Here is a 26,913-nt window from a genome sequence, read left to right as displayed (position 1 = left end):
TCTAGTCCAGTCAGTATCCTGGTAAATCTCTTCTACATGCATGCTGAAGCTAACACACACACACACATCTCTCTACATAAATAACTTCAGGAATGGCAAGTTGAGGTAACACACACCGATCCTCATTGAGGGATCAACAGCTGAAAGGGAGAACAGTTTTAAGTTCTCAAATGTCAACATCTCTCACCCAATGTATTTGATACAATCATGAAGGAGGCACGCCTGTGGCTCTACTCCATTAGGAGCTAAAGGAGATTTGGTGTGTCAACAAAGGCTCTTCGAAATTTCTGTAGATGTGCAGTGGACAACATTCTGGCTGGTTGCATCACTGCCTGGTATGAAGGTTCCAATGCACAGGATTGTAAGGCAATGCAGAGGGCTGTAGACTCAACCAGCTTCATCATAGGCATGACCCTCTGCACTATTGAGGACATCTTCTAAAGGTGGTGTCTCAGGAAGGCAGCATCCATCATCAAGGACCCTCACTCCTCAAACTACTGTCATCAGGGATGTAGCACAGGAGCCTGAAGACCCACACTCAACACTTCAGCAACAGCTTCTTCTCTCCACCATCAGGTTTCTGAATGGTCCACGAACCTATGAATACTAATGTTTTTCCTTCTCTATAGTGTTGTGTGCCTTGCGTCGTGTTCAGTGTTGAGGGTTAGTGCAGAGCTCACACCAGGAGGCTAGCTAGCAGAATATTCAACCAAACTTTACTGATAACGCTGCTTGTACAATGGGGGAGCTCCAGCCATGTAGGAGCGGCTAGTGGAGTGACATAGGAACAACACTATTAACTACCACCACATCTCACTTTCTTGTCAAAATAGAACAACTAGGCACGTACTTTGTCTGTAGAACTGCATTGAAACTATAATCACTGAATTTTGTGTGATTTAGTTCACTCTGCCCTTAGCACGTAACTTATGACCCTCAGGTAAACATCAAAAAAAATTGCCAATGTCATTATAACTGTCATTCTCTTTGTTTTTAAAAGATTCTCACTCTCTTTGTTTTCCTCCTTTTTTTAGGAACAGTCTCATTTGGGGAAATGTTTTCAACATTAGAACTCTTCTGGAAAAAAACCTAAATCTAACGGAGGTTAGGGTAGACCACCTGAATGCTCTGGCAAATTGAGAGGATTATTCTGCCCCTTTAGTCACTTGCCCTGAGCTATTAGGGCTATGGGGTATATCTCAGTGGTGGGACAGATAAACAACCCGATCTGGTATAGGTTCCTGGAAGTGTTGGAGTGGATAGAGATTCTTGAATAGGTGCTTCCACCTCATGCTAGTTCTGCCTGATTTCACCTTGTGAGGTTCTGATCACAGACGATCGTGGTGCACACTGCCGGATTTTTGTTTCTTTGGTGGATTGGTCTGAAACCCAAACAGCTTCACCATTCCTTAGTGGTGACAAAGATTTTGCTCTGTGCCTGAGATCATGCATGCTCTTCATTTTCTCACTCTGTGTTGTCTCAAAGTTAATCATTTTGTCTGCCTAGTAAGTGAGGTTGGAGAAGGGAAAAAGGAATGGGCAGGCTTGTTTTCAGTCTGCAGCCCAATGACAGCTCTGATGGACTGTAGCTGTTCGCAAGAGGTATGAAGCGATAAGCCAGCAGTTCTTTCTTTTTAGGTTTTCTTTGCTTCAGTAGGAGACTTTTAACAGTTTACATTGCTCTTTCTGCTTCTCCCTTTGCCTGTGGGTACCATGAACTGCTTGTCTGGTGTTTGAACTCATAGTCCCGAGCAAAGGCTTTGAATTCTGAGCAGCTGAATTGCGGACCATCTGAATTTTTCAATGCCTTGGTGTCCTTCGTGGATTTGATTGATGATTTTGGTGTGCATAGAAGCAGGAATGATGAGTCTGGAGCCCTTTTGCAAAAATGGTGAGTGTGCCTTTTTCACGCCAGTAAGCTCTGAATTTGTGAGCTCCTTTTGAAACAGCTGGGCATCCACGCTCACAGTATTGTATGACATTGCTGCAGATTTAGTCCTTTTTCAACTCACTGTAAATTTCGTCCAAGTTAACACTGTGATGCAGGAAGGTTTTCATGTACCTGAGCTAATAGAATAGAATAGTACAGCACAGTACAGGCCCTTCAGCCCACAATGTTGTGCTGACCCTTAAACCCTGCCTCCCATATACCCCCCCACCACCTTAAATTCCTCTATATACCTGTCCAGTAGTCTCTCTAAGTAGATGTTGGTATCTTCAATGAGGGCAGAGTCAGCTTCCGTCCACTTACTTTTTCATGGCATCCTCGACAGAGTGTCTGGTGTTGTGAAAGATTTGCTGTGAACATGTTCAATGTCATAACAGTATTGCATAAGCCGCATTCTGAATCTTTGCTGATGTGGAGGTAAGTCATCCAAGTGTTTCAAGCTGAGGAAGCTGACAAGTGGCTTGTGGTCTGTTTCAAGTAGGAGTTTAATGTCGATCAAGTAGCAGTTGAAGTACTCACAAGCTGATAGGAGACCCAGCGTCTCCTTTCCGATTTGGGTGTAATACTATTCTGTAGGAGTCAGTGCTCTTAAGGCATATGCCACTAGTTTCCATACACTACTGTAGTACTGCATGAGCACTCCCCCTAGGCCAAAGGAAGAGGTGTCTGCAGAGACCTTGGCTGATTTTTCACATCAAAAAACGCCAAGGTTGGTGGAGAGATAAGTTCTGCTTTAAGCGTTGGAAATGACTTCTCCTGTGTTGCATCCCAGGTCCAAACATTTTTCTGAGAAAGGAGGTCACATAGTAGTTTTGTTTTCTCTGCCAAATCTGGAATTAACTCTCCCAGCTGGTTTACCAGGCCAAGGAACCTGTGGATCTCTGATAAACTTGTAGGTTGTTCCACGTTCTGAACTCCTGCCAGTTTGTCAGAATCTTGTTGCGTTCCCTCTGAGGACAGTTGGTGGCCTAAGAACTTCAGCTCCAAGTCTGCAAATTCACATTTCATTTTGTTCAGGGTGATTCCAGTCTGTTTCAGTTTCTCCAAGGCAGTTTCCAGTCTTTTGTCATGTTCCTCACTTGAGCCTCTGAAGATGAGTATATTGTCCATGTGGCAGACCACCTCTTCCAGTCCCTCCAAAATCTGGTTCACCTTCATCTGAAACTGTTCAGGGGCTGATGAGATACCAAAAGGCACTTTCACTCAAGTGCCTCCATTCTCTCAAGATAGGCTTACCTTGTTCATCAATGGGAATGATATATGCCTTGCTGTGATCAGAGAGTAGGATGTCACTCCTGGCCTCATTTGGGTGAGGTTCTCTTCTATCAGTACCCCCGGGACTGTGAACAGTACTGATCCTGCCACTGAACATTGATTAGTGAATCCAACCTTGCAATGAGGTTCAGCTTCTCGATGGCATGTCATAGATATCCTCTTTTAACTGTTCCTCATTTTTACCAACAGAAGTAGTAAACATTCCTTTCACACTGAGCCTATGTTTTCCCTGGCCTCATGAGCACTTTCTTTGTTGGATTAGCATAATGCCTGTTTTCTGAACAGACATTCGGGAATGGCTGTGACATCTGCCCCAGTGTCCATTTTGAGTGTCACTGCTTCACCTTGCATCTGCACCATAGTACACCAGCTTTGTGTATTCCACAAGGAAAGCTCTCTCTGTCTGAATCATGGTCTTCTTTGACCTCCTGAAGAAATGTTTATGAGTGACTCTGGCTTTTATAATGGTCAACTCTATTGCATTGCTGGCATTTCACTTCTTTTGTTGGACAGAGTTCTTTGATGTGGAATAGAGACTTGCCGCATCTCCTGCAGTTGGACATTTTCCCTAATCTTCGTTTCACTTGTCTGTTTTGTTTGAGCTGAGCTCTACTGTCACCTCTTTCTGACTACACCTTGTTTCCTCTCATATATCACATTTCACTGTCCTGTGAAATATTCTTTGAATTTGTCCTGCACTGTTTGTACTCCTTTTTCTGAGAATCTGTCAGTCCTAATCTACCATGATGCCACCTGCTTTGTCACCCATGCAGGATATCAGTATGCTTACTTGATGCTCTTCTGAACCCTAAATTTCTCAAAGTGTCTGAACCATCTCTCAAAGTCCCCTGGTTTATATAACCATATAACAATTACAGCACGGAGACAAGCCATCTCGGCCCTTCTAGTCCGTGCCGAATTCTTACTCCTACCTAGTCCCACTGACCTGCACTCAGCCAATAAGCCTCCAATCCTTTCCTGTCCATATAGCTGTCCAATTTTACATTATGTGACAATATTGAGCCTGCCTCTACCACTTCTACTGGAAGCTCGTTCCACACAGCTACCACTCTCTGAGTAGAGAAGTTCCCCCTCGTGTTACCCCTAAACTCTTGCCCCCTAACTCTCAACTCATGTCCTCTTGTTTGAATCTCCCCTACTCTCAATGGAAAAAGCCTATTCACATAAACTCTATCTATCCCCCTCATAATTTTAAATACCTCTATCAAGTCCCCCCTCAACCTTCTATGCTCCAAAGAAAAAAGACCCTACGTGTTCAACCTTTCTCTGTAACTTAGGAGATGAAACCCAGGCAACATTCTAGTAAATCTCCTCTGTACTTTATTTTGTTGACATCTTTCCTATAATTCAGTGACCAGAACTGTAAACAATACTCCAAATTTGGCCTTACCAATGCCTTATACAATTTTAACATTACATCCCAACTCCTATACTCAATGCTCTGATTTATAAAGGCCAGCATACCAAAAGCTTTCTTCACCACCCTATGCACATGAGATTCCACCTTCAGGGAACTATGCATCATTATTCCTAGATCCCTCTGTTCTACTGCATTCTTCAATGCCCTACCATTTACCATGTATGTCCTATTTTGATTAGTCCTACCAAAATGTAGCACCTCACACTTATCAGCATTAAACTCTATTTGCCATCTTTCAGCCCACTCTTCCAACTGGCCTAAATCTCTCTGAAAGCTTTGAAAACCCACTTCATTATCCACAACACCACCTATCTTAGTATCATCTGCATACTTACTAATCCAATTTACTGCCCTATCATCCAGATCATTAATGTATATGACAAACAACATTGGACCCAGTACAGATCCCTGAGGCACACAACTAGTCACCGGCCTCCACCCTGACAAACAGTTATCCACCACTACTCTCTGGCGTCTCCCATCCAACCACTGTTGAATCCATTTTACTACTTCAATATTAATACCTAACGATTGAACCCTTCCTAACTAACCTTCTGTGTGGAACCTTGTCAAAGGCCTTACTGAAGTCTATATAGACAACATCCACTGCTTTACCCTCGTCAACTTTCCTAGTTACCTCTTCAAAAAATTCAATAAGAGTTGTCAAACATGACCTTCCACGCACAAATCCATTTTGACTGTTCCTAATCAGACCCTCTCTATCCAGATAATTATATATATGAAGCACCTTCAGTAACTCCAAAAGACTGAGGTTTGGTAAAATACTGAAAGGCTTTTATTTGCTGTACAATACGACTTCCACGACCTCCACGGTGAGTGTCTGCCCCGGACTGAGGGGGAGGGACAAGGCGAACACCTTTATACAGGACTTTGCGGGAGGAGCCACAGGGGCAGTCAGCAGAGGGGCATGTCCAGACAGTTAACCCAGTTACAACATATATATATGGTTTACCACAATATACCATCTCTAAGAAAACTTTCTATTAATTTACCCACCACTGACGTCAAACTTACAGGCCAATAATTGCTAGGTTTACACTTAGAATCCTTTTTAAACAATGGAACAACATGAGCAATACGCCAATCCTCCAGCACCATCCCCGTTTCTAATGACATTTGAAATATTTCTGTCAGAGCCCCTGCTATTTCTACACTGACTTCCCTCAAGGTCCCAGGGAATATTCTGTCAGGACCTGGAGACTTATCCACTTTTATATTCCTTAAAAGCGCCAATACTTCCTCTTCTTTAATCATCATAGTTTTCATAACTTCCCTACCTGTTTCCCTTACCTTACACAATTCAATATCCTTCTCCTTAGTGAATACCGAAGAAAAGAAATTGTTCAGAATCTCCCCCATCTCTTTTGGTTCCACACATAGCTGTCCACTCTGATTCTCTAAGGGACCAATTTTATCCCTCACTATCCTTTTGCTATTAATATAACTGTAGAAACCCTTTGGATTTATTTTCACCTTACTTGCCAAAGCAAACTCGTATCTTCTTTTAGCTTTTCTAATTTCTTTCTTAAGATTCTTTTTACATTCTTTATCTTCCTCGAGCACCTCGTTTACACCATTTACTCCATCTTTTTAGAGAAATCAAATGTCTCAGGTGGCTTTATTAGGTAAGTAGGTGTAGTACTGCAGGGATTTGCTTCACTTCCCTGTTCACTTGTTTAGTATTTTATTTATCTGGACCTCAATAATCTTTTTTCCTACCCCAGAGAGGTTGACTGACTTATCTGCTGTGTCTATGTCTGTCTGCATTTCCCTAGGCTAGTGGCCCACAGATTATTACAATGTATCGACTCTGTCTTGCCACTGGATCCAGATGGGAATTGGGATGAGAGAGTGAGGCTGACGCTGCGCAACTCTCCCTCACTTAAATCCAAATCACGCTCTAGTCTTGACACCATCATAATGGTGTCGAGGTCCTCATCGACGTCGACAATAGACGAACAACAGTGTATCCACTTTTGGTTGTAGCCTGAAGGCGTTGCCTAGCAACCCTGGCCAGTTCTCAGCTCAGCTGGAAAACTAGCATAGGCAATTTAGGATGATAAATCTCTGGATATTTTTAATAAATATATGGAAACAAGAACAGTCTTACTGTAAATTTTTTGCTGTTGGGGATCTCCTTTGGTCTGCAGCCTGAATTCATCGATGATCAACCACTTCTGACACCATGTTGTGTTCATTAATGGGGGCTAGTGCAGAGCACACCAGCACAGCAGCATGCAGGATATCCATCTGAACTTCAATGGTAACCCTGCTTGCAAAGTACGTGAACTCATCCCATGTGGAACTGGCTAACTGAGCGGCAGAGGAATAATGTTATTAATTACCACTACATCTTGCTGCTGGCCACAAAGATCTACAGTCTACAAATCAGTGAATTCAAAGGAATCAAGGATAGTGAAAGCAGGCAGACCAATTGCCTTTGTTCTTGCCATGCGGGAAGAGATGGAGGCTTCCATTTTATGAAGTCACTCTATTCTCCATTTTGAGTTAAAGTCACTTAGCTTGATCAGTGATTAAAAGTCGACACAATGATGCCTCAGGTAGTCTGCTGAACTAGGGTTCATTTCCAAGTAAGAAGTTATTCATGAGGTGTTCTTTGGTTGGATATAACATGCGGGTTTGTGAAGGTTGGGGTATAAGTCTGGTCTGAGTGATTCGAGCTGGTTGCTGATTGAGAACAAAGAACCATAAATCACTGACTGTCACTTGCTGGGAGGAGGGCAATAAATGGATACTGGCCTGGAGCAGAGCCAATAAAGAGGTGTTGAAGGTCAGATGCTTAACCTACAGCCAATGACACTTGAAAGCTATAGTTGAATTAGTAAGAAATGAATATAAAAGCAGACGCTTCAAGTAGGAGGTTCACCATCGTGAATGTGAGGTGCCCCCGGACACATGAAGTTGCAAAACGGGACTATGAGGAACATGTGGCCAGCAGCAGAAACTCCCTTTTAACTAGTAATATCTTTTCTGTATGTTGATTGTTCATAAAAGATCAGAAAAACGTAGAGAGCGTGCACACAGGGATTGGTTGTGTAAGTTCACGAGCTCTTCCGTTGAGACAATAAAAGTAGTTGTCGGTATTTGTCTCTCTGTATCTCCCTGATCATTACTACAAGGGGTGATTCTTGTAACATTGTACTGTGCTGCTGCAAAACAACAAATATCACATTATTTATATTAGTTGTAATAAATCTACAGAGGATTCCGATTCCCATTGTGCAGACACAGGACCTCAATAGATGCATTAACTGTATCTTATTGTACCACTGATTCAGCAAACAGTCAAATCATTAGACTCGTTAAACACCTCCCAGCAAATGTAAGCCCTCACCAAAGACAGCAAGAGGCAGTCCAGTCCAGATACCAGCCAGCCGGTAGACAACGAATGGAGCAACGATCCCTCCAATATCACACAATGCAGAGCACACCGAGACACCGAGGTTTCTGCAAGGGAAGAGAAACCTCTTTAGTCACCCCATTTTCAATCCACCAACACAGTGTTCATCCTCACATCAGCCATTACTGTCTGGTTTGGTGCAGCATCCTCTCACTGTATACAAAAACTACAGTCAACTCTCAGGTCAGCAGAAAAGGTCACTGGTTACAGTCTGCCATCACCGCAGGACTTGCATGTGTCCAGGACAAAGAAACGGGCAGGAAAAATCATTGCCGACACTACCCACCATGCAAACTGCCTTTTCCAGATGCTCTCTTCTGGGAAGTGTCATAAGGCAATTAAAACAAAGACATCACACCATTTTAAAAGTTTCTTCCCCCAGACAGTTAATCTGATCAACCATTCCAGTTAGCCCCCCCCCGTCCTTCTATTTCTCACTCCTGTCACAGCACTGTAAAACATTTAAACCACTTTTTATAATGTTCTTTTATGCATGATTGTATTTCTGTATTTACTCACATTTTATTCAATATCAGTACTTTAACATCTGACTTTATTTTAATATAATTCTTTATTCTTTATAATTGTTGAATGTTGATTTTTGTTGCATGTCGCACCTGACATGCGCACCACAGCAAATTCCTGTTACATGTAAATATATATAGTGAATAAATTTGATCCTTGGCCCAAGATACTAAGCAAACTTTCACCTTCAAAGTAGGGGGTTACACAGGGACACGATTTGTATTACTGTATAAACTCATTAAGTGTCAAGTTTCACTGTACAGAGCTTTCTGCGAAGGCTGAGAAAACCCATCGCCCACCCCCATCCTCACCACATTCTACAGAGGTTGTATTGAGAGCATCCTGAGCAGCTGCATCACTGCCTGGTTTGGAAATTGCACTGTCTCGGGTCGCAAGAACCTGCAGCAGATAGTGAGCTCAGCTGAGAAGATCATCGGGGTCTCTCCTCCCGCCATTACAGTCATTTACACCACACGCTGCATCCGCAAAGCAAACAGCATTATGAAGGACCCCATGCACTCCTCATACAAACTCTTCTCCCTCCTGCCATCTGGCAAAAGGCACTGAAGCATTCGGGCTGTCACGACCAGACTATGTAACAGTTTCTTCCCCCAAGCCATCAGACTCCTCAATACCCAGGGCCTGGGCTGACACCAACCAACTGCCCTTTACTGTGCCTATTGTCTTGTTTATTATTTATTGTAATGCCTGCACTGTTTTGTGCACTTTATGCAGTCCTGGGTAGGTCTGTAGTCTAGTGTAGTTTTTGTGTTGCTTTACGTAGTTCAAGTTTTTGTATTGTTTCATGTAGCACCATGGTCCTGTCTCATTTTTACTGTGTACTGTACCAGTAGTTATGGTCAAAATGACAATAAAAAGTGACTTGACTTGAAGTCAGAGCTCAGACTCACCTTATGAAGGTTGGATATAATTCTGTATTCATAAATACCACCATTTCGAAGCTGATGGTGATGCCCAGCTTACCGACAAAGGCGATTGCTGTTGCGAGCCAGCTGACACCTGCATTGGAAAGATGCAGAAACGCATAATTAACTAAACAACAGTCAGGTAATACTCCTGGCTGACCCAAATGCATCACAGCCTGATACGACATCTGCTCTGCGTGATGCAACAAGGAACTCCACAGAATTGTGGACACAGCTCAGAACATCGTGGAAAAACTCACCCCTCCATAGACTCTCCACACTCCTCACTGCTTCAGTGAAGTAACCAAGCTAATTAAAAACCTCACCCAGCCCAGACGTTCCCTCTTCCGTCCCAAGATGAATGCATGTACAGCCAGGCTCAGGGACAGCTTCTATCTCACTGTTAGCAGAGGCTCCTGAACAAGTTTTGTCCAATAATGACGAACTCCTGATCTCATATTCTACCTCGTTATGACCTTGTACCGTTATTGCTTTCCCTTGTACTGATGTAATGAAATAATCTGTATTGGCTATACACAAAACAAAGTTCCTCACAGTATATGGACTCCAACTCACAGCACAGAAAAGGCCCTTCAACCCACCTAGTCCATGTTAGACTATTAACTTGCCTCGCCCCATCAAACCGCATCTGAACCACAGCCTTCTAGAGTCTATACCCTCCCATCCATGTACTGTCCAAAGTTCTCTTAAATGTTGAGATCTAACTCACATCCACCACTTGTGCTGGCAGCTCCTTCCACATTCTTATCACCCTCTAAGAGAAGTTGTCCCCTTAAAACATTTTGCAATGTGACAACAGTAAACCAAGGGGATTTTAATTTGCTTGTTAAAGACCTGAAAGCATAGTGATTCAGATTCATTTATCATATGTACATTGAAACATACTCAAATGTGTCGACCTTTGGATGTGCTGAGGGGCCCACAAGAATTGTTAAATATTCTGGTGCCTATATAGAATGCCCAAAATGCTCAGCAAAACACAATGCTCAGCGAAACAGGGCATCAAAGGGTATGGGGTGAAAGCAGCAGAGTGGGGATGACTGGATGAAATGGATCAGACCATGATTGAATAGTGAGGCAGACTCAATGGGCCAAATGGTCTACTGCTGCTCCTAAATCTTATGGTCTAACAGATAACAATGCAACAACAGCAAAACAAGCCCCTTTCCTCACCCCCTCCCCAACCACCCACAGAGACAGTCCTCCAACTCCAGGATAGGCATCCAGACTCCAGTCCGCATATAGCTCATTGGGTTGGTGACTGTGAGCACAGTCACAGGGTCTGGAGAGGCCATTGGCAAGGGAGACTAATAGGCTCCCATGCCACTGGCGAGTAGCTTTCACTGCCATGGTGATAGGACTTTGACCGTCTCCATGTAGTGAGCAGATTACATCCTGTTTAGAAGGTGCCTGCATCCTCCAAGCACCAGACTCATTCCAGGGATAGCAGGTTTGCCAGATGAGGAGGATTTGAGACCAGCACTGTACTCTCCAGATTTTAGAATCTCATTGAAGCTTACAAATTTTACACAGAGATTGACAATCTGGACATCAGGACCAAGGGTTATGATCTCAGATGGGTCAGTTAGGGTTAAAGGTTAAAGATTAAAGGTTAGCTTTGTCACATGTATATTGAAACATGGAACACACAATGAAGTGCACTGTTTTTGCGTCAATGATGAACACCATCTGATAATTGTGCTGGGGGCAGCCCACAAGTGTCACTACGATTCCAGTGCCAACGTAACATGCCCACAACTCACTAACTCTAGCTATATGTGTTTGCAATGTGTGAGGGAACCCACACAGTCGTGGAAAGAATGTACAAGCTGCTTACAGGCAGAGGTAGAATTGAACCCCGATCAGTGATTGCTGATACTGTAATAGTGTTATGCTAACCACTACACTACTGTGCCACGCAAGCAGGAGCTCTGATAGGTATGGCAGGACCGAGGTGAGGAGAAAATTATCTAAACAAGATTGTTTTGAAGGCTCACAAACATGAGAGAATATGCAGATGATGGAAATCCAAGAAACACACACACATAATGCTGGGGGAACTCAGCAGGCCAGGCAGCGTCTATGGAAAAACGTAAACAGTCTTTGTTTCAGGCTGAGACCCTTCCTCAGGACTGGAAAAGAAGATGAGAAGTCAGAGCAAGAAGGTGGGGGGGAGGGGAGGAAGAAGTGTTCAAGGTGGCATGTGATAGGTGAAACTGGTAGGGGGAGGGGTGAAGTAAAGAGCTGGGAAGTTGTTGGTGAAAGAGAAAGGTCTGGAGAAGGTGGGGGGAATCTGATAGGAGAGGGTAGAAGACCATGGAAGAAAGGGAAAAGGGAGGAGCACCAGAGGGAGGAAGTGATGGGCAAGATAAGGTGAGAGAGGAAAATGGGAATGGGGAATTGTGGCGGGGGGGGAGGGTGCAATTACCAGAAGTTAGAGAAGTCAATGTCCATGCCATCAGGTTGGAGGCTACCCAGATGGAATATAAGATGTTGCTCCTTCAACTTGAGTGGGGCCTCCTCACGGGATCTCCCAGTGGCCACACAGTTCAACTTCCCATTCCCATATATCAGTCCATGGCTTACTGCATTGAGGAATAAATAGAACTTCCAGCAAAGGAAGGGGAAAGGGAGGAGGTGATAAGAATTAAGACCATCTAAAAAGAATTAGCCTGGAGAGAACATGGGTGGATGGAAGATTAAGACATTCCTGACAAGAGTTGTGATCTACAATGCTCTGAAAAATAGGAAGTACATCCAACAGGAGATCCAGGGCACTTGAAAGGAGAAAGAACAGGATAGTTGACTGACTGGTTGCTTCATTCAAAGAGCAAGCACAGAAGCAACGGGCCAAGTGACCTCACTGGACTCAGGCTGGTTGCATTCTGTCCCCAGTTATACAGTGAACACCTGATTACATGGATGGGATTACAGTCGGACAGGTACTTACTCTCGGGGATGAAGGCCGCTATCAGACAGGAAGCCCCCGACAACAGGCCGCCAGTTGCAAAGGGAAGACGCCGGCCAATCCGCTCAATGACAAGAAGGATGAGGATTGCCGCTGGGATCTCCACAGCTCCAGAGATGAAGAAGTCAAGGTAGATATTTCCACCCAGAGTTCCCAGACGCATGACCAGCCCCTGGTACACCAAGGCACAGGCAAACCTGGAGGGAAGAAACATCAGATTAGTCCATGGCTACCCTGCCAACAAAGAGCATTCTGGGACAGACAAGGAAAGGTTGGAAGTACACTCAATAGAGATTATGAAGAATGAGAAACTATCTTAATAAATCCATTGTGAAGATCAGAAGCTCTCCAATTTTCCACAATCCTGTCCTTCATCGTCCAACATGACAATGTTTTTTTATCACAAGAGAGGACAATTTTAAGGTGATTGGAGGAAAACATGAGGGTGGGGGGGGATGCCAGAGTTAAGTTTTTTTGTTGATGAGGTAACAAAAAAGGTTGATTAGTGTTGGGGTTAGGGTTAATGTGTGGATGTTGTCTATTTGGATTTTAGCAAGGCCTTCAAGAAGCTCTACGGTAGACTGATCTGGAGGTTAAGTCCCATGGAATCCTGGGAATTGAGATAGGTTCAAAATTGGCTCAGAGATAAGAAGCATAGGGTAGTGTTGAAGGTTTTTCTCAGAATGGAGCCTGGTGACTAGTGGTGTGCCACGGGGGTTACTATTGGGACTTAAATAAATGATATAGATCTGAATGCACAAGGCTTTATCCATAAATTTGAAGATGACCCAAAATTAGGAGGTGTTGTTTTTAGCAAAGAAGGTTATCATAGACTACTTGACTGATTATGGAAGTGGCAAATGGATTTCAGTACAGATAAGTGAGAGGAGATGTAATTTAGAAAATGAAACCAGGGAAGGAATTGCACTAGAATGGTAAAGAGTGTAGTGGAACAGAGGGTCCTAGGAGTACCAGCACATCATTCATTCATTACGTGCCATGTTGTATGGCGTGGGGGATCATGGTCTTTCTATAACCATGACTGTTCTTGGCAAATTTTCTACAGAAGTGGCTTGCCATTGCCTTCTTCTGGCCAGTATCTTTACAAGACAAGTGACACCAGCCATTATCAACACTCTTCAGAAATTGTCTGCCTGGTGTTGGTGGTCGCATAACCAGGACTTGGTGATATGCACCAGATACTCATACGACCATTCACCACCTGCTCTCATGGCTTCGTATGACCCTGATCGGGGGGCTAAGCAAGTACTACACCTTGCCCAAGGGTGACCTGCAGGCTAGCAGAGGGAAGTGGCACCTTACACCTCCTTTGGTAGGCCCACCCCACCACCCAGCAAGTACATAGTTCATTGAAAGGAGCATCACAGGTAGACAGGGTGGTAAACACAGCATTTAGCATGCTGGCCTTCCTCAACGTAGGCAATGAGACATTATATTGTAGTTGTACAAGATGCTGGTGAGGCCACACTTGGAGTACTATGTGCAGTTATAGAAAAGACATAGTTAAACTGAAAAGAATGCAGAGAAGATTTATGGGGGCCTGAGTTATAGAGAGAGGTTTGTCGGGCTAGGTCTGTGCTTCCTGGAGCACGAGAGAATGAGGGGCAAATTTATAGAGGTGTTTAAAAGTATGAGACAGATACAAGGTGGATAGTAATAGTCTCTTCCCCAGGGTAAGGGAGTCTAAAACTAGAGGGTATAAATTCGTCTGACAGGGCAAAACTTTATAAAGGACCTGAGGGGCAATTATATCACACAGAGGATGGTGAGTATATGGAACAAGCTGCCAGAGAAAGTAGTCAAGGCAGGAACAATAATATCATTTAAAAAACACTTGGACAAGTACATGCAGGGGCAGGGGTTAGAGGGATATGGGCCGAATGCAGGAAATTAGATAGAATGGCCTATATTCACACCGTATTGCTCTGTGACTCTATGACCAAGCTCCATATGGACTAATTGAGAGTTGGCTAAATGACTGAAATATTCTTTTGTCTCCTTGTTCATATCTCACGTTCTTAACACTGGACTTTTGTTTGAATATTCAGTGGCCATTTTATTAGGTACACCTATGCATGAATGCTAATATCTAATCAGCCAATCACATGGCAGCAACCCAATGCATGAAAGAATGCAGACATGGTCAAGAGGTTCCGTTTTTATTCAGACCAAAGATCAGAATGGAGAAGAAATGTGATCTAAGTGACTGATTGTTGGTGCCAGATGGAGCAGAAACTGCTGATCTGCTGGGATTTTCATGCACAACACTAGAATTTACAGGGAGCAGTGCGAAAAATCCCTTTAAAAAGCATCCAGGGAGCAACAATTGTGTGGGTGAAAACACCTTGTTAATGAGAGAGCTCAGAGGAGAATGGCCAGACTGGTTCAAGTTAACAGGAAGATGACCAACTCAAATAACCGTGCGTTACATCAGTGGCACGCAGAAGAGCATCTCTGAATGTACAACATGTCGAACCTTGAAGTCGATGGGCTACAGTAGCAGAAGATCACAAGTATACACTTAGGGTGAAAACTTATCCCAATGGCCTGTCTCGAATGAAACAGATATCTCACCAATTGTACATCAAGATAAGGGTGTGTTTCCTTATCTGCGGAGTTCGTACCAGGTCTACGAATGATGGGCGGCCCAAGTCTTCGCTGGTCTCTTCAACGTTCTAGACAGTAAATAAGTTACAAAAGTGTTGGATTAAAGAAAACCAAGGACAATGATCTCAGAGCAGAGGCATTGAGCTTGTCTGCCACAGGGTTCTCAGCCAAATTTGTTCCCTTTCCAGATCAACCCCTTCTCCTCCCATGAAGGATAAGAAGTGGGTTCTCCCTTATCCTCATCTTCTACCCCACCTGCCCACACATTCAACCAATCAACCTCCACAATTTCCATCAGTGTCAAAGACATTCCACCATCGTACACACCTTTCCCTCCGCCTCCATCTTCCAGAATGTGACTCTAGTTCTCTCCAACTACCTCCTCTCAGGTAGAGACGCGCTTCTTCCCTTCCCACCACCACGGAGCCAGATAGACCCACCGGGTGAAGCAATGAGCTGCCTGTGCTTCCATTCTAGTGTGCTTCACTCACAATGTGGCCTTCTCTACAGCAGAGAAATCAAACGTAATAGCAGGTATACAAAGATCGGATCTTTTTGAACCCCTACACTTCCTTGTTCATTTCCACTGCAGTAATACCCCACCACTTTGCTTCCCTACAAAGGTGGATAACTTCATAAAGAAGATCTTAAAGATTAAAAGTTAGTTCTATTTGTCAGATTTACATCAAAATAAATATTAAAATATGTTATTTTGCACCAGATTAAATTACCACACTTCTGGTACCAACATAGCATGCCCACAACTCACAACCCTAACCGTACATCTTTGGAACGAGAGGAAACTAGAGATCCTGGAGGAAACCCACGTGGTCACAGGGAGAACATACAGACTTCTTACAGACAGCTGAGGGAATTGAACTCTGGTCTTACAGCTGACACGGTAAAGCATTGTGCTAACTGCTATGCTCTCATGCCACTCTGATATTTATCTGTGTTACACTGCATCTGCCATGTGTTTGCCCACTCACCAAACTTGTGCAAATTGCCTTGATGCCTCTTTACATCTGCTCATAGAACCCCACTCAGTGGGATCTTAACAGCTTCAAGTTCTTAGGTGTAAAGATCAGCAACAATTTGGCTTGCTCCAGCTAGGTTGATACTATGGCCAAAAAAAGCACACCAATGCCTCCACTTCCTCAGAAGGCTAAGGAAATTCAGCCCATCTTTAATGATGCTCACCAGTTTTGCCAGATGCACCATAGAAAGCATCCTGTCCAGATACATCGCAAGTTGGAATGGAAACTGCTTGGCCCAAGACAATAAAAAATTGCAGAGTTGTGAACACACTCAGTCCATCACAAAAACAGCTGCCCTCCTCTCCATTACCTCTGCGTACAATTTCCACTGCCTTGGGAAGGTAGCCAAAATAATCAAGGACCCCTCCCATTCCAGACACTCTCTCTTCCCCTCCCTCCCTTTAGGCAGAGGATGTAAAAGCTTATGTACTATCAAGCTGAAGAACAGCTTCTATCTGCGTTATAAGACCCTTGAACAGATCCCTCATATGCTGAAAGATGAACTCTTGAACTCCCAATAAACCTTGTTGTGGCCCTCATACTTTCTTGGTCTAGCTCAGGGTTTGACAGTGTGTGGGAGATCTATTCAAGGATCTCATAATATGGATAGAAGCTGTTCTTCAGCTTGATAGTACATTTCTCAGGCATTTTCGATGCCATTAAGCAAGGGGTCCTTGGATTGCAAGTTGGAGTCCCTGCCCTGCTCTGCCTGAACTAGGGGGTGGTCAATCTGTGGAATTCATTACCACAGGAGGCTGTGGAGGACAAGTATTTAAAGTGGAAGTTGATAGGTTCTTGATTAGTAAGGGCATCAAAGCTTGTGGGGAGAATGCAGGAGAAATCAGCAATGATGGACTGGCAGAGCAGATTTGATGAATGAACGGAATTGCCTAATTCTGCTCTTATGCCTTATGCACGCCACACTTTCCCAGTAGCTACCACAGTATATTCTTCATTCTGTATTTCCTTACATTACCTTGATATACACATGTATGGCGTGATCTGTCTGTAGGGCACACTCTGTATGGCTTACATATAAATAGTTTTTACTGTATCTCAGTACCTGTGACAATAAGAATGAAGTAACTGAACTGAACCTTATTGTTCAATATCTGCCACATTCTCGTGCCCTTCTATCTGGGCTCTGGAGTTTGAGGTCTTCACACAGGGAAGTCTAACAGAGCTAAGGCTTTTCTCTCTTTACTGAAGGAGGATGAGAGGTAACTTGATAAAAGTGTGCAAGATGATAAGGGGCATATATCAGGTGGACAGCCGGGAACTTCTTCCCACAATGGGAATGGCTAATACAAGGGGGCATCATTTTAAGGTGACTGGAAGGAAGTACGGGGGAGGGGCGAATGTCAGAGGTAAGTTCTCTGCACAGACAGTGGTGGGTGCATGGAATAGTCTGCAAGGGAGGGTGGTCGAGGGGATAGATTAGGGACATTTAAGAAACTCTTAGGTAAGCACAGGGGTGACAGAAAAGAGGAGGGCGATGAGGGAGGGAAGGGTCAGATTGACCTTAGAGGTGGCTAGGCACTGGGGGCTGAAGAGTTCACACTGTGCTGTGAAGTTCTGTGTTCTGGAAGGATAGTGTCCTCACCGACTGGGACCTCTACACCATATTAGACGGACTCCACGCATTGGCCTCGTTCCACACATACAGTGAATTAAAGAGAAGCTTGGAACAGTTAAATGAGCAAAGATATTCATGTATTCACCTCATATTTTTTCAAGACGCTCCCCCCGTTCATCTTGGCCATCTTATGGATGACAGTCATGGCCTGGGAGTTCTTGTTCTGGGAGAGCAGCCACCTGGGAGACTCTGGGATCAACCTGTGGAGAGGAACACAGCCCGTTACTGCGTGGCTACATCTGGGTTCAGCTGCTCGCGCGTCACCGACGTATGCAGATGTTACCAGTAGTAAGTGAGGAAGAGGAAGTTGGGAATGGTGGTTGCCAGCTGCAGGTTCCTCCAGTCTGGGATGAAGTAAGCGACGGCTGGGAGTATCATCATGCCCATACTGTAGCAGACTTGGTACAGAATGCCCACTGTCCTCCGGTACTCCAGCCCCACCAGTTCTGTAACTGAAACAGAAAACACAGCTCAATGACACAGTGAGCTGGTTCCAGGGGAAAGCTGACACTGTGCACAGGGCTCTGCAATGGAAGCTGTCTCAAACTGGTCATGTTTACCATCACAGTGCTTGTACAACCTGCTTGTAATTTTTTTAAACCTGTGTAAATGAAAACTTAAATAAATATAATTGTTGGAAATCTAAAATTTAAATAAAAACAGAAAATGCTGGAAACACTTGACAAATCAGGCAGCATCTGTGGGAAGAGGAGCAGATATAGTTTCTGGTCTGGGATCCTTTATATCTTTTCCCCGTTCTGGTGAAGAGTCCCAAGAGCAAGGAACAAGTCGATGTTTAACTGAGTAAAGTGCCGGGCCAGGCTGAGGTGGCAGGACCCAGGCCTGAGAGTGAGGAACAACCCCGTGTTTGGCCGATTTAAGCACCAGTCGGGGTGCTGGAGCCAGAAGAAGGGGATGGGCAGGTGTTCAGTTGGCTGCGCACAAGGCTTATTCATCTCTGCGTTGGACTGAGTTTGTGGCCTGCATCCAGCGAGCTCCTGGATCGGCCGTGATTAGCTTTGTGGCTGTGAACCCACTTTCGTGAACTTCAGTTCTGAATGTTATTTGTTTGCTTTTATTGTTTGCACTATCTTTTTCTGTACATTCAATGTTTGACGGTCTTCTTTTTTAATGGGTTCTATTGGGTTTCTTTGTTCTGTAGCTGCCTGCAAGAAGACAAATCTCAAGGTTATATATGGTATATATGCTTTGATAATAAATGTACCTTGAACAAGAAATGGTGGTTATTTCCCTCTCCAGAGTTTGGCAGACCTCTGATCCTTATGGGACTGCCCAGGCTGAGAACACAGACTCAAAAGAATCATCCAATTGATTTTACAGTGGAAGTTCAACAGAACTCCCTATTGCTACTATTGGACAGAAATTCAAACTCCAGCAGTCTCCAGCGCACTATCGGCTCTCACACCTTGTTAGACAGCGAAGTGTCATGCATTTCAGTTTTAAATCTCATTAACAGAACAATAGGCTGCTGAAAATAATGGTCAGCCTTACGTGATAAATAAAAACAATACAAAAAACACTCAGCAGGTCGGCTGTGCGCGTTGGTATGTCTGTATGTGTGTGTGTATGTGTGTGTGTGCGTGTGTGTGTGTGTCTGTCTGTCTGTCTGTCTGTCTGTCTGTGTGCTAACCAGTCAATGTTCCAGATCAGGGAAAAGTCAAGGGATCTTGGATCCCAAACATGTCCTGCTTCTCTTTCCACAGATACTGCCTGGCCCCAAGTGTTCCTAGCATTTTAGAGTGCCCAGATTGGCATTTCAATTTTCATTTACATTGGACAAAGCCCAGCTGTATCACAGATCATTACCTGCCAAAGCCTACAATTCAACACGAGACTGTGCATTTTGACAGTCATTAATTACCAAGAGGAGCATTTTACATTAACACAAATATCCAAGGGGAATTACCTGTGGTATATTTTAAACAAAGATTTGCAAGTAAAATTAAGCATAAATTGTGAGGAAAATCCTACAATAAAGTAGTGGATACAGCCCAGTCCACCACGGGTAAAGCCCTTCCCACCACTGAGCACATCTACGGGAAACTCTGTCACAGGAAAGCAGCATCCTTCATCAGGGACTCCACCACCCAGGACATGCTCTCTTCTTTCTACTGCCATCAGGAAGAAGGTACAGGAGCCTCAGGACTCACATCACCAGGCTCAGGAACCGTTATCACCGCTCAACAATCAGGCTCTGGAACCAAAGGGGATAACTTGACTCAACTTCACTTGTCCCATCACTGAAATATTCCCTCAACCCATGGACTCACTTTCAAGGACATGTCATCTGATATTCTCGACATTTATTGTATTATTATTTCTTTATTTTTGTATTTGCAGTTTGCTGCCTTTTGCACGCTGGTTGAACACCCAGGTGGGTGTGGTCTTTCAATGATTCTGTTACGGCTATTATTCTATTATGGATTTATTGAGTATGCACACAAGAAAATAAACCTCAGAGTTGTATATGGTGATATGTTAGTTTAATAATGTTAATTCTAGCTTCTTCCTCCTTCCTTTCCACAGTCCTGATGAAGGATCTCAGCCCAGAATGTCAACTGTTTATTTCTCTCCACAGACGACGCCTGAGCTGCTGAAACTCTCTAGCATTTGTGTGTGTTAGGCTGGGTTTCCATCACTTACAGAATCTCAAGTCTAGGTAATTTGGGATTACCACATTTGTGATGCTGCAGCAAAGAGCTAATTTGTACAGCTTTATAATAACAATAAACTTGAACTTGCTAAACATGAATGAAAGCACAATGAATGTTCATGTGTCTATCAAAGTACAATTGGCAGCTTAGGCTTTCTGAAACACAGCAGCACGATACTCTTGCCAGAGATGCCTGCTTACTAGCAACAACCGAGACGTATTACTAAATGGCAGGTGGAAGGACTCTTCTTACTGAAGACGTATGCACACAGCCAGCATCCTTTACTGAACACGCCCTGGAACGTTCGGAAGATCACAAACCAGGTGTAGTTTGGCAAGAACACAACAATAAGCCCCACCACCGACGTCACAAAAGTTGCAGATAAGAAGCTGAATTTTCTGCCAAACCTAAAAAGGGGGAAATATACAATGATTAAACGCTAAGAATGTGGCCATTGCATCCCAAGCTTCTGATTGTCCGCCACCGTTATACCTACATGTCTGCAGCGTAGCCCATGACTATTGTTCCGAGCATGAAGCCCAGGTTGAGACAAGCTTGAGAAAGGTCGAGCTTCCAGGCATCGGCACACACCAGCTCAAACTGTGAGAGACAAACAGACAGAGAACTGCGGTGCAGCCATTGCTTCGAACTGGAGAGCCATCCCAGATCCTGTCAACATACATTCTGTGGCCACTGTATTAGTCACCTCCTGTACCTAATAAAATGGCCACAACATGTACATTTGCTGTCTTCTGCTGCTGCAGCCCATCCACTTCAAGATTCAACATGTGCACTCAGAGATGCTCTTCTGCACACCACTATTGTAACACCTGGCTATCTGAGTTACTGTTGCCTTGTCAGCTTGAACCAGCCTGGCCATTCTCCTCTGACCTCTCTCATTAACAAAGCGTTTTTGCCCAGAGAACTGGTGCCCCCAGATGTTTTTTTGTTTTTTTCACCATTCTCTATAAACTCTAGAGACTGCTGTGTGAAAATCTCACAGAAGATCAGCAATTTCTGAGATACTCAAACCAACCTGTCTGGCACCAACAATCATTCCACAGTCAAAATCACTGAGATCACATTCTGATATTTGGTCTGAACAACTGAACCTCTTGACAGTGTCCACATGCTTTTATGCATTGAGCTGCTGTCAGGTGATTGGCTGATTAGATATTTGCATTAATGAGCAGGTGTACAGATGTTCTGGTGTACCTAATGAAGTGGCCGTGGAGTGCACTTTGTGAGCAAATGTTGAACAAGTACTTATTTTTCTTTTCTTTGAAAGAAATAAAGGTTTCAGGGTGGGGACAAGAGAGATTTAAGAGGGTGGAGATGCCTTGTAAATGAGAGAGGTCAGAGGAGATGGCCAGACTGGTTCAAGCTGTCAGGAAGGTGACAGTAACTCAAATAACCGCACTTTACAACAGTGGTGTGCAGAAGAGCACAACACATCGAACCTTGAAGTGGATGGGCTACAGCATCAGAAGACAATGATACGATCAGTGGCCACCTCCTGTGCGTAATAAAGGGGCCACAGAGTGTGCATTCCCCACCATGTACTGCCTTCGGACTGTTGACCCTCTCCCTGCTATTTTCATGCCTCTTACCATCAATGCTTGGACCTCCAGAACTTCAAATTCCATTCCATTATGAACCCAGTTCTTGTCTTATGCCTTCTTGAACTGGAGAGAAACTGACACACTCCTCTTGTTCTTATGGGCATCATTAAACAAACTCCAGACGGAGCCCTGCAGGCTAATGTTCCCACGCACCAGCCCACCACCCAACACAGATACTGTCGGACCCACTGAGTTCCTCCAGCAGATTGCCTGTTACTCCTGATTCCATCATCTACAGTTTATTGTCTCTCAGTGTGAGGATGCGTCTGTCTACAATTAAACTCTCTCCTTTCTGAGGACAAAACTTCAGCTCCACTTTCATTGGTCTTGATCCCTTTACAAAACTCAGTTACAGAACTATATGAAACAAAATGAAATTGCAGATGCTAAAAATCTGAGTTGAGAAACATATTTTAGAGGTGAGAGTCTAAGGAAGGGTCTTTAACTTGAAATGTTGATGGATTCTGTTTCCACAGATACTGCCTGACCTGCTTCCATCATGAAAGGATGCTATCTTCAATTGTCTTTCCCTTTCTCAGTACAATTGCTCCCTCACCAAATCCTCTCTACCAACCCAGCCGCCGCCCATCGACCCCTCACCCAGCACCTCTCCCAGAGCAACACACACAAAATGCTGGAGGATCTCAGCGCGTCAGGCAGCATCTGTGCCGAGAGATAAACAGCTGATGTTTCAGGCCGGGACCCTACTTCAGGATGCTGCCTGGCCTGCTGAGTTCCTCCAGCATTGAGTGTGTGTTGCTCTGGTTTTCCAGCATCTGCAGAATCTCATGTGTTTACGTTCTTTTCACCTCTCCCAGAGCTCACCCGAGACCCACAACTATCCAGGAACAACTAACTCCTTCCCCACATTCTACCCTTTGCCTTGTCCCCTTCCACATTTATAATTCTTTGGTATACACTACATTGTTTGCCTGTCATTATCTAGAGGTCTTGGCACCTATGCCCTCTTGTTTTTAATCAATCTCTTCCCTGGGGAGGAAAAATGCCATGTCCTTTCAGTCTGTCTATGCACCTCATGATCTTCTACACCTTTATCAGACCACCCCACAATCTCCTGCGTTCCAGGGAATAAAGTCACAGCCAATGACTCTTCTCCTTGTATCTCAGGCCCCTAGGTCCAGGTCCTAATAAACCTAGATTGCACCCTTTCTAGTTTAAAAACATCCTTCCTATGACAGGGTGACCAAAACAGTACCCAATTTTGACTGATGAAGGCCCGTGTAGCAAAGATCATCACCATCTTCACCACCCTATCTACCTGTGATATGGCTTTCAGTGAATGCTGGGCACTCCGAGGCCCCTCAGTTCCATAATGTGTGCAGTCTAACTCAATGCAAAACTGTGGAGTGTTTTAAATTCAGTTTATCACAATATATGACCTCAAACAACTGTAGAGAGAGCTCCTTACATTTTTATCATTATAACATTAGTTCCCATTTTTCAAATTTAATTTTGTAGAAGAGCTGAGCTATACTCTCTCATTCAGTTGTTGCTGCCCTGCTAATCTACACTCGACAATGAGCTAAATTAGACAAACACTCAGTAGAATGTGATTTCATTTGATAACTTGGATTTCTATCACTTCACCCACTGAATCTTTCCATGGTGTATTAAGGAATATAATTAGTCAAATGTTAACTCAAGAAATTCTGCAGATACTGAAAATCCAGAGCAGACCACATAAAATGCTGGAGAAACTCAGCAGGTCAGGCAGCATCTACAGAAGGGAATAAAGAATCGATGTTTTGGGTTGAAACTCTTCATCAGGGCTGGAATAGAATGTGGGAAAAAGCCAGAATAAGAATTGGGTGGGGAGGGGGGAGAGGGAGGAGTACAAGATGGCAGGTGACAGGTGAACCCAGGTGAGGGGGAAGTGTAGGTGAGATGAAGTGAGAAGATGGCAGGTGACAGGTGAACCCAGGTGAGGGGGAAGGTAGGTGGGATGAAGTGAGGAGATGGCAGGTGACAGGTGAACCCAGGTGAGGGGGAAGGTAGGTGGGATGAAGTGAGGAGATGGCAGGTGATAGGCAGGAAAGCCAAAGGGCTGAAGAAGATTGAGTCTCACTCGAATGGAGAGTGAAAGGGGAAGAGGAGAGGCACCAGAGGGAGATGATGGATAGGTGAGAAGGGGTGAGAGGGGAGCCGAAATGGGGAACTGAGAAAGAGAGAAGGGGAGGGGGAGAAATAACTGAAAATTAGGGAAATCAATGTACATGGCGTCGGGTTGGAGAGTTCCCAAATTGATTAAGAGGTACTGCTCCTCAGATCTGAGCGTGGCCTCATCATAGTAGCATAGGAGGTCATGGAACAATATGTCAGAATGGGAATGGGAAGTAGAATTAAAATGGGTGGCCACTGGGAAATCCTACCTCTTATGGCAGATAAAGTGAGGTGCTTGACAAAGTGACCTTCCAATCTACCTTGGGTTTCACCAATGTAGAGGAGGCCAGACCGGGAGTATTAAAGTGTTAAAAATTAACACTTGTGCAGTACTTATGTACCAGTGTAAAATAAATACAAAATTATGAGACAGATAGAGAAGAAAGCCAATAACATTTTTCCCAGGGCCATAGGGATATGTATTTAACATGGTGGGGAGGGGGTGAAGTTCAAAGGAGATTTGCAGGGAAAATGTTTTTATTTTAGACACAGGATGGTGGGTCCCTGGAATGTGCTGTCGGGGTGGTAGAGGCGGGCAGTGGCGAGGCATTTAAGAGACTGTTAGACATAAATAGACGGAGAATGGAGGGATATCAGAATCAGATTTAATATCATTGACGTATGCCATGAAATTTGTCTTGCTGTGTTATACATTAGAAATATTACGAGTTACAATAAGAAATATATATACAAATGAATTAAATAAGCATTGCAAAATGAAAGCAAAAATGGTGAGCTGGTGTTCATGGGTTGTTTCATCGTCCGTTCAGAAATCTGATGGCGGAGGTGTAGAAGTTATTCTTAAAACAGGTATTAACCATATGCAGTCAGATGGAATTAGTTTAATTAAGTGTCATTAGTTTAATTAGTTCACAGGAATGATATCAATCCAAGTTATTGAATACCAGGAACTGAAATTATTTCCTACTGATGCTCAAGAGTTTATGTTTAATATAAAACTTTGCAGGATGAAGACCAACAGGCTTGTTCTTGTGCTGTACTGTTCAAAGTTTCACACAGAAAGTACTATAACAGTGGATGGATAGCTACTGAACAAAGAGATTCTGAGGGGCATCTCAAAGGAGAAGAGAGTGTCATAAACTTGTTTGGACAGCAAGGGTCAGGCAAACAGAAACAACACTTGAAGATGATGATGAGGTACCAAGGGTATCACTTCAGTCCCCCACACACATACAGATGCTTCTGCTCTCTGCTGACTTCCCAATGCGGTTGGCACAATATCTCTGGCCCAAGTCAAAACTTACCTCAGTCACGATGCTGGAGATTGAGCCATTCTCAAACTCCCACCCATCCTGGCATGTTGTAACAGGGAGATCTCGGGAATGATTCCGGGACAAGGGAAATGGATTGTCACAGCTGATCGAGGAGGAATTCCAATCCAGGTCGAGTCTCTCGCACTGACTGTACAAGGAGATCCCGGGACGTCCTGCGGGGAGGGTGTAGTTCTTCTCCTCGTCCAGGGACCAGTTGCATTTTTGCCTCAGTTCTGCCACCCCAGGGCTCCTACACCAGTGGTCAGGAGTAACAGCTAGGAACACAAAGCCAACGTACAGGTAGGAGAACATGGCCGAGGTGAGGCACACAAGGAAAAAGATGAACTTCTGATACAGTCCAAAACCCCCCACTTCTTCCAGAACATCATCAAAGGTGGGCATGGTGAATGATCGTGCTACAGGTAAATGGGAGGAGAAGTAGTCTCTCACCTGCACAAAGTATAGCCACCTACAACCTTCACAGCCGGTGAACCCCACTCAGCTCAAAGGAGAGATGCTCAGCAACCAGCAGTGACGTTTGAGTTAGCCAACCTGGTAAATGAGTGCTCAAGTGAAATGTGACACCAAATTATGCAGGATGGTTACAAACTAACAGTGGGAACCACCTCTTGAAGAGTCAACTTTAATAGACAACTTGGAAAATATTCACTTCACAGAGAAGTAAAATAAAACTGCCCTTAATCCTCTGTTTTCAATGAATTCTGAATATTAAATTAAAACTTTTAAAAATCTGTAACCAACAGCAACACAAGGGATGGGAAAGGTATCTGAGGTGGCCTTTGTTTGCTTGTGAAGTTTCCCTTTCCCTATATAGCAGGAGTTAGGTTATCGTTGTTCTGGACTTCAAAATTGCTGGTGCCAGATGGGGTGGTTTGAGTATCTCAGAGACTGCTGATCTCCTGGGACTGACATGCACAACAGTCTCTAGAGTTTACAGAAGATGGTGTGAGAAAGAAAAAAACATCCAGTGATTAGCAGTTTTTTTTATATTATGAGGACACGCAGTCCTTTTTTATTGTCATTTAGTAATGCATGCATTAAGAAATGATACAATATTCCTCCGGTGTGATATCACAGAAACACAGGACAAACCAAGACTGAAAAACTAACAAAACCACATAACTATAACATATAGTTACAACAGTGCAACAATACCATAACTTGATGAAGAACAGTCCATGGCACAGTAAAAAAGTTCAAAGTTTCTCAGAAGTCCCACATCTCACGCAGACGGGAGAAGGAAGAAAACTCTCCCTGCCACGCCCAACCACAGTCCGACTCTGAGTCATCCGA

At 44.0% G+C, this 26,913-nt stretch overlaps 1 protein-coding gene across 1 annotated transcript in view; it reads right to left on the bottom strand.

Annotated features, from left to right (window-relative positions):
* LOC134350841 (solute carrier family 22 member 2-like) overlaps positions 1-26,147 on the bottom strand; it is a 32,158-nt gene extending 6,011 nt beyond the window's left edge. The window contains exons 1-9 of the mRNA XM_063056607.1: positions 25,591-26,147; positions 21,019-21,122; positions 20,775-20,929; positions 18,131-18,299; positions 17,933-18,047; positions 15,142-15,242; positions 12,529-12,743; positions 9,543-9,651; positions 8,041-8,153 (exon numbers count right to left, since the gene is read on the bottom strand). Of these exons, the coding sequence (XP_062912677.1) occupies positions 8,041-8,153; positions 9,543-9,651; positions 12,529-12,743; positions 15,142-15,242; positions 17,933-18,047; positions 18,131-18,299; positions 20,775-20,929; positions 21,019-21,122; positions 25,591-26,001 (1,492 nt within the window). The 5' untranslated portion in view covers positions 26,002-26,147. The remainder of the gene's footprint in view (positions 1-8,040; positions 8,154-9,542; positions 9,652-12,528; positions 12,744-15,141; positions 15,243-17,932; positions 18,048-18,130; positions 18,300-20,774; positions 20,930-21,018; positions 21,123-25,590) is intronic.
* Between the last annotated feature and the right edge of the window lie 766 nt (positions 26,148-26,913).

This window comes from Mobula hypostoma, chromosome 8 (assembly GCF_963921235.1).
Source record: "Mobula hypostoma chromosome 8, sMobHyp1.1, whole genome shotgun sequence".
Lineage (NCBI taxonomy): Eukaryota > Metazoa > Chordata > Chondrichthyes > Myliobatiformes > Myliobatidae > Mobula > Mobula hypostoma.
This window is presented reverse-complemented; position numbering and strand designations above follow the sequence as displayed.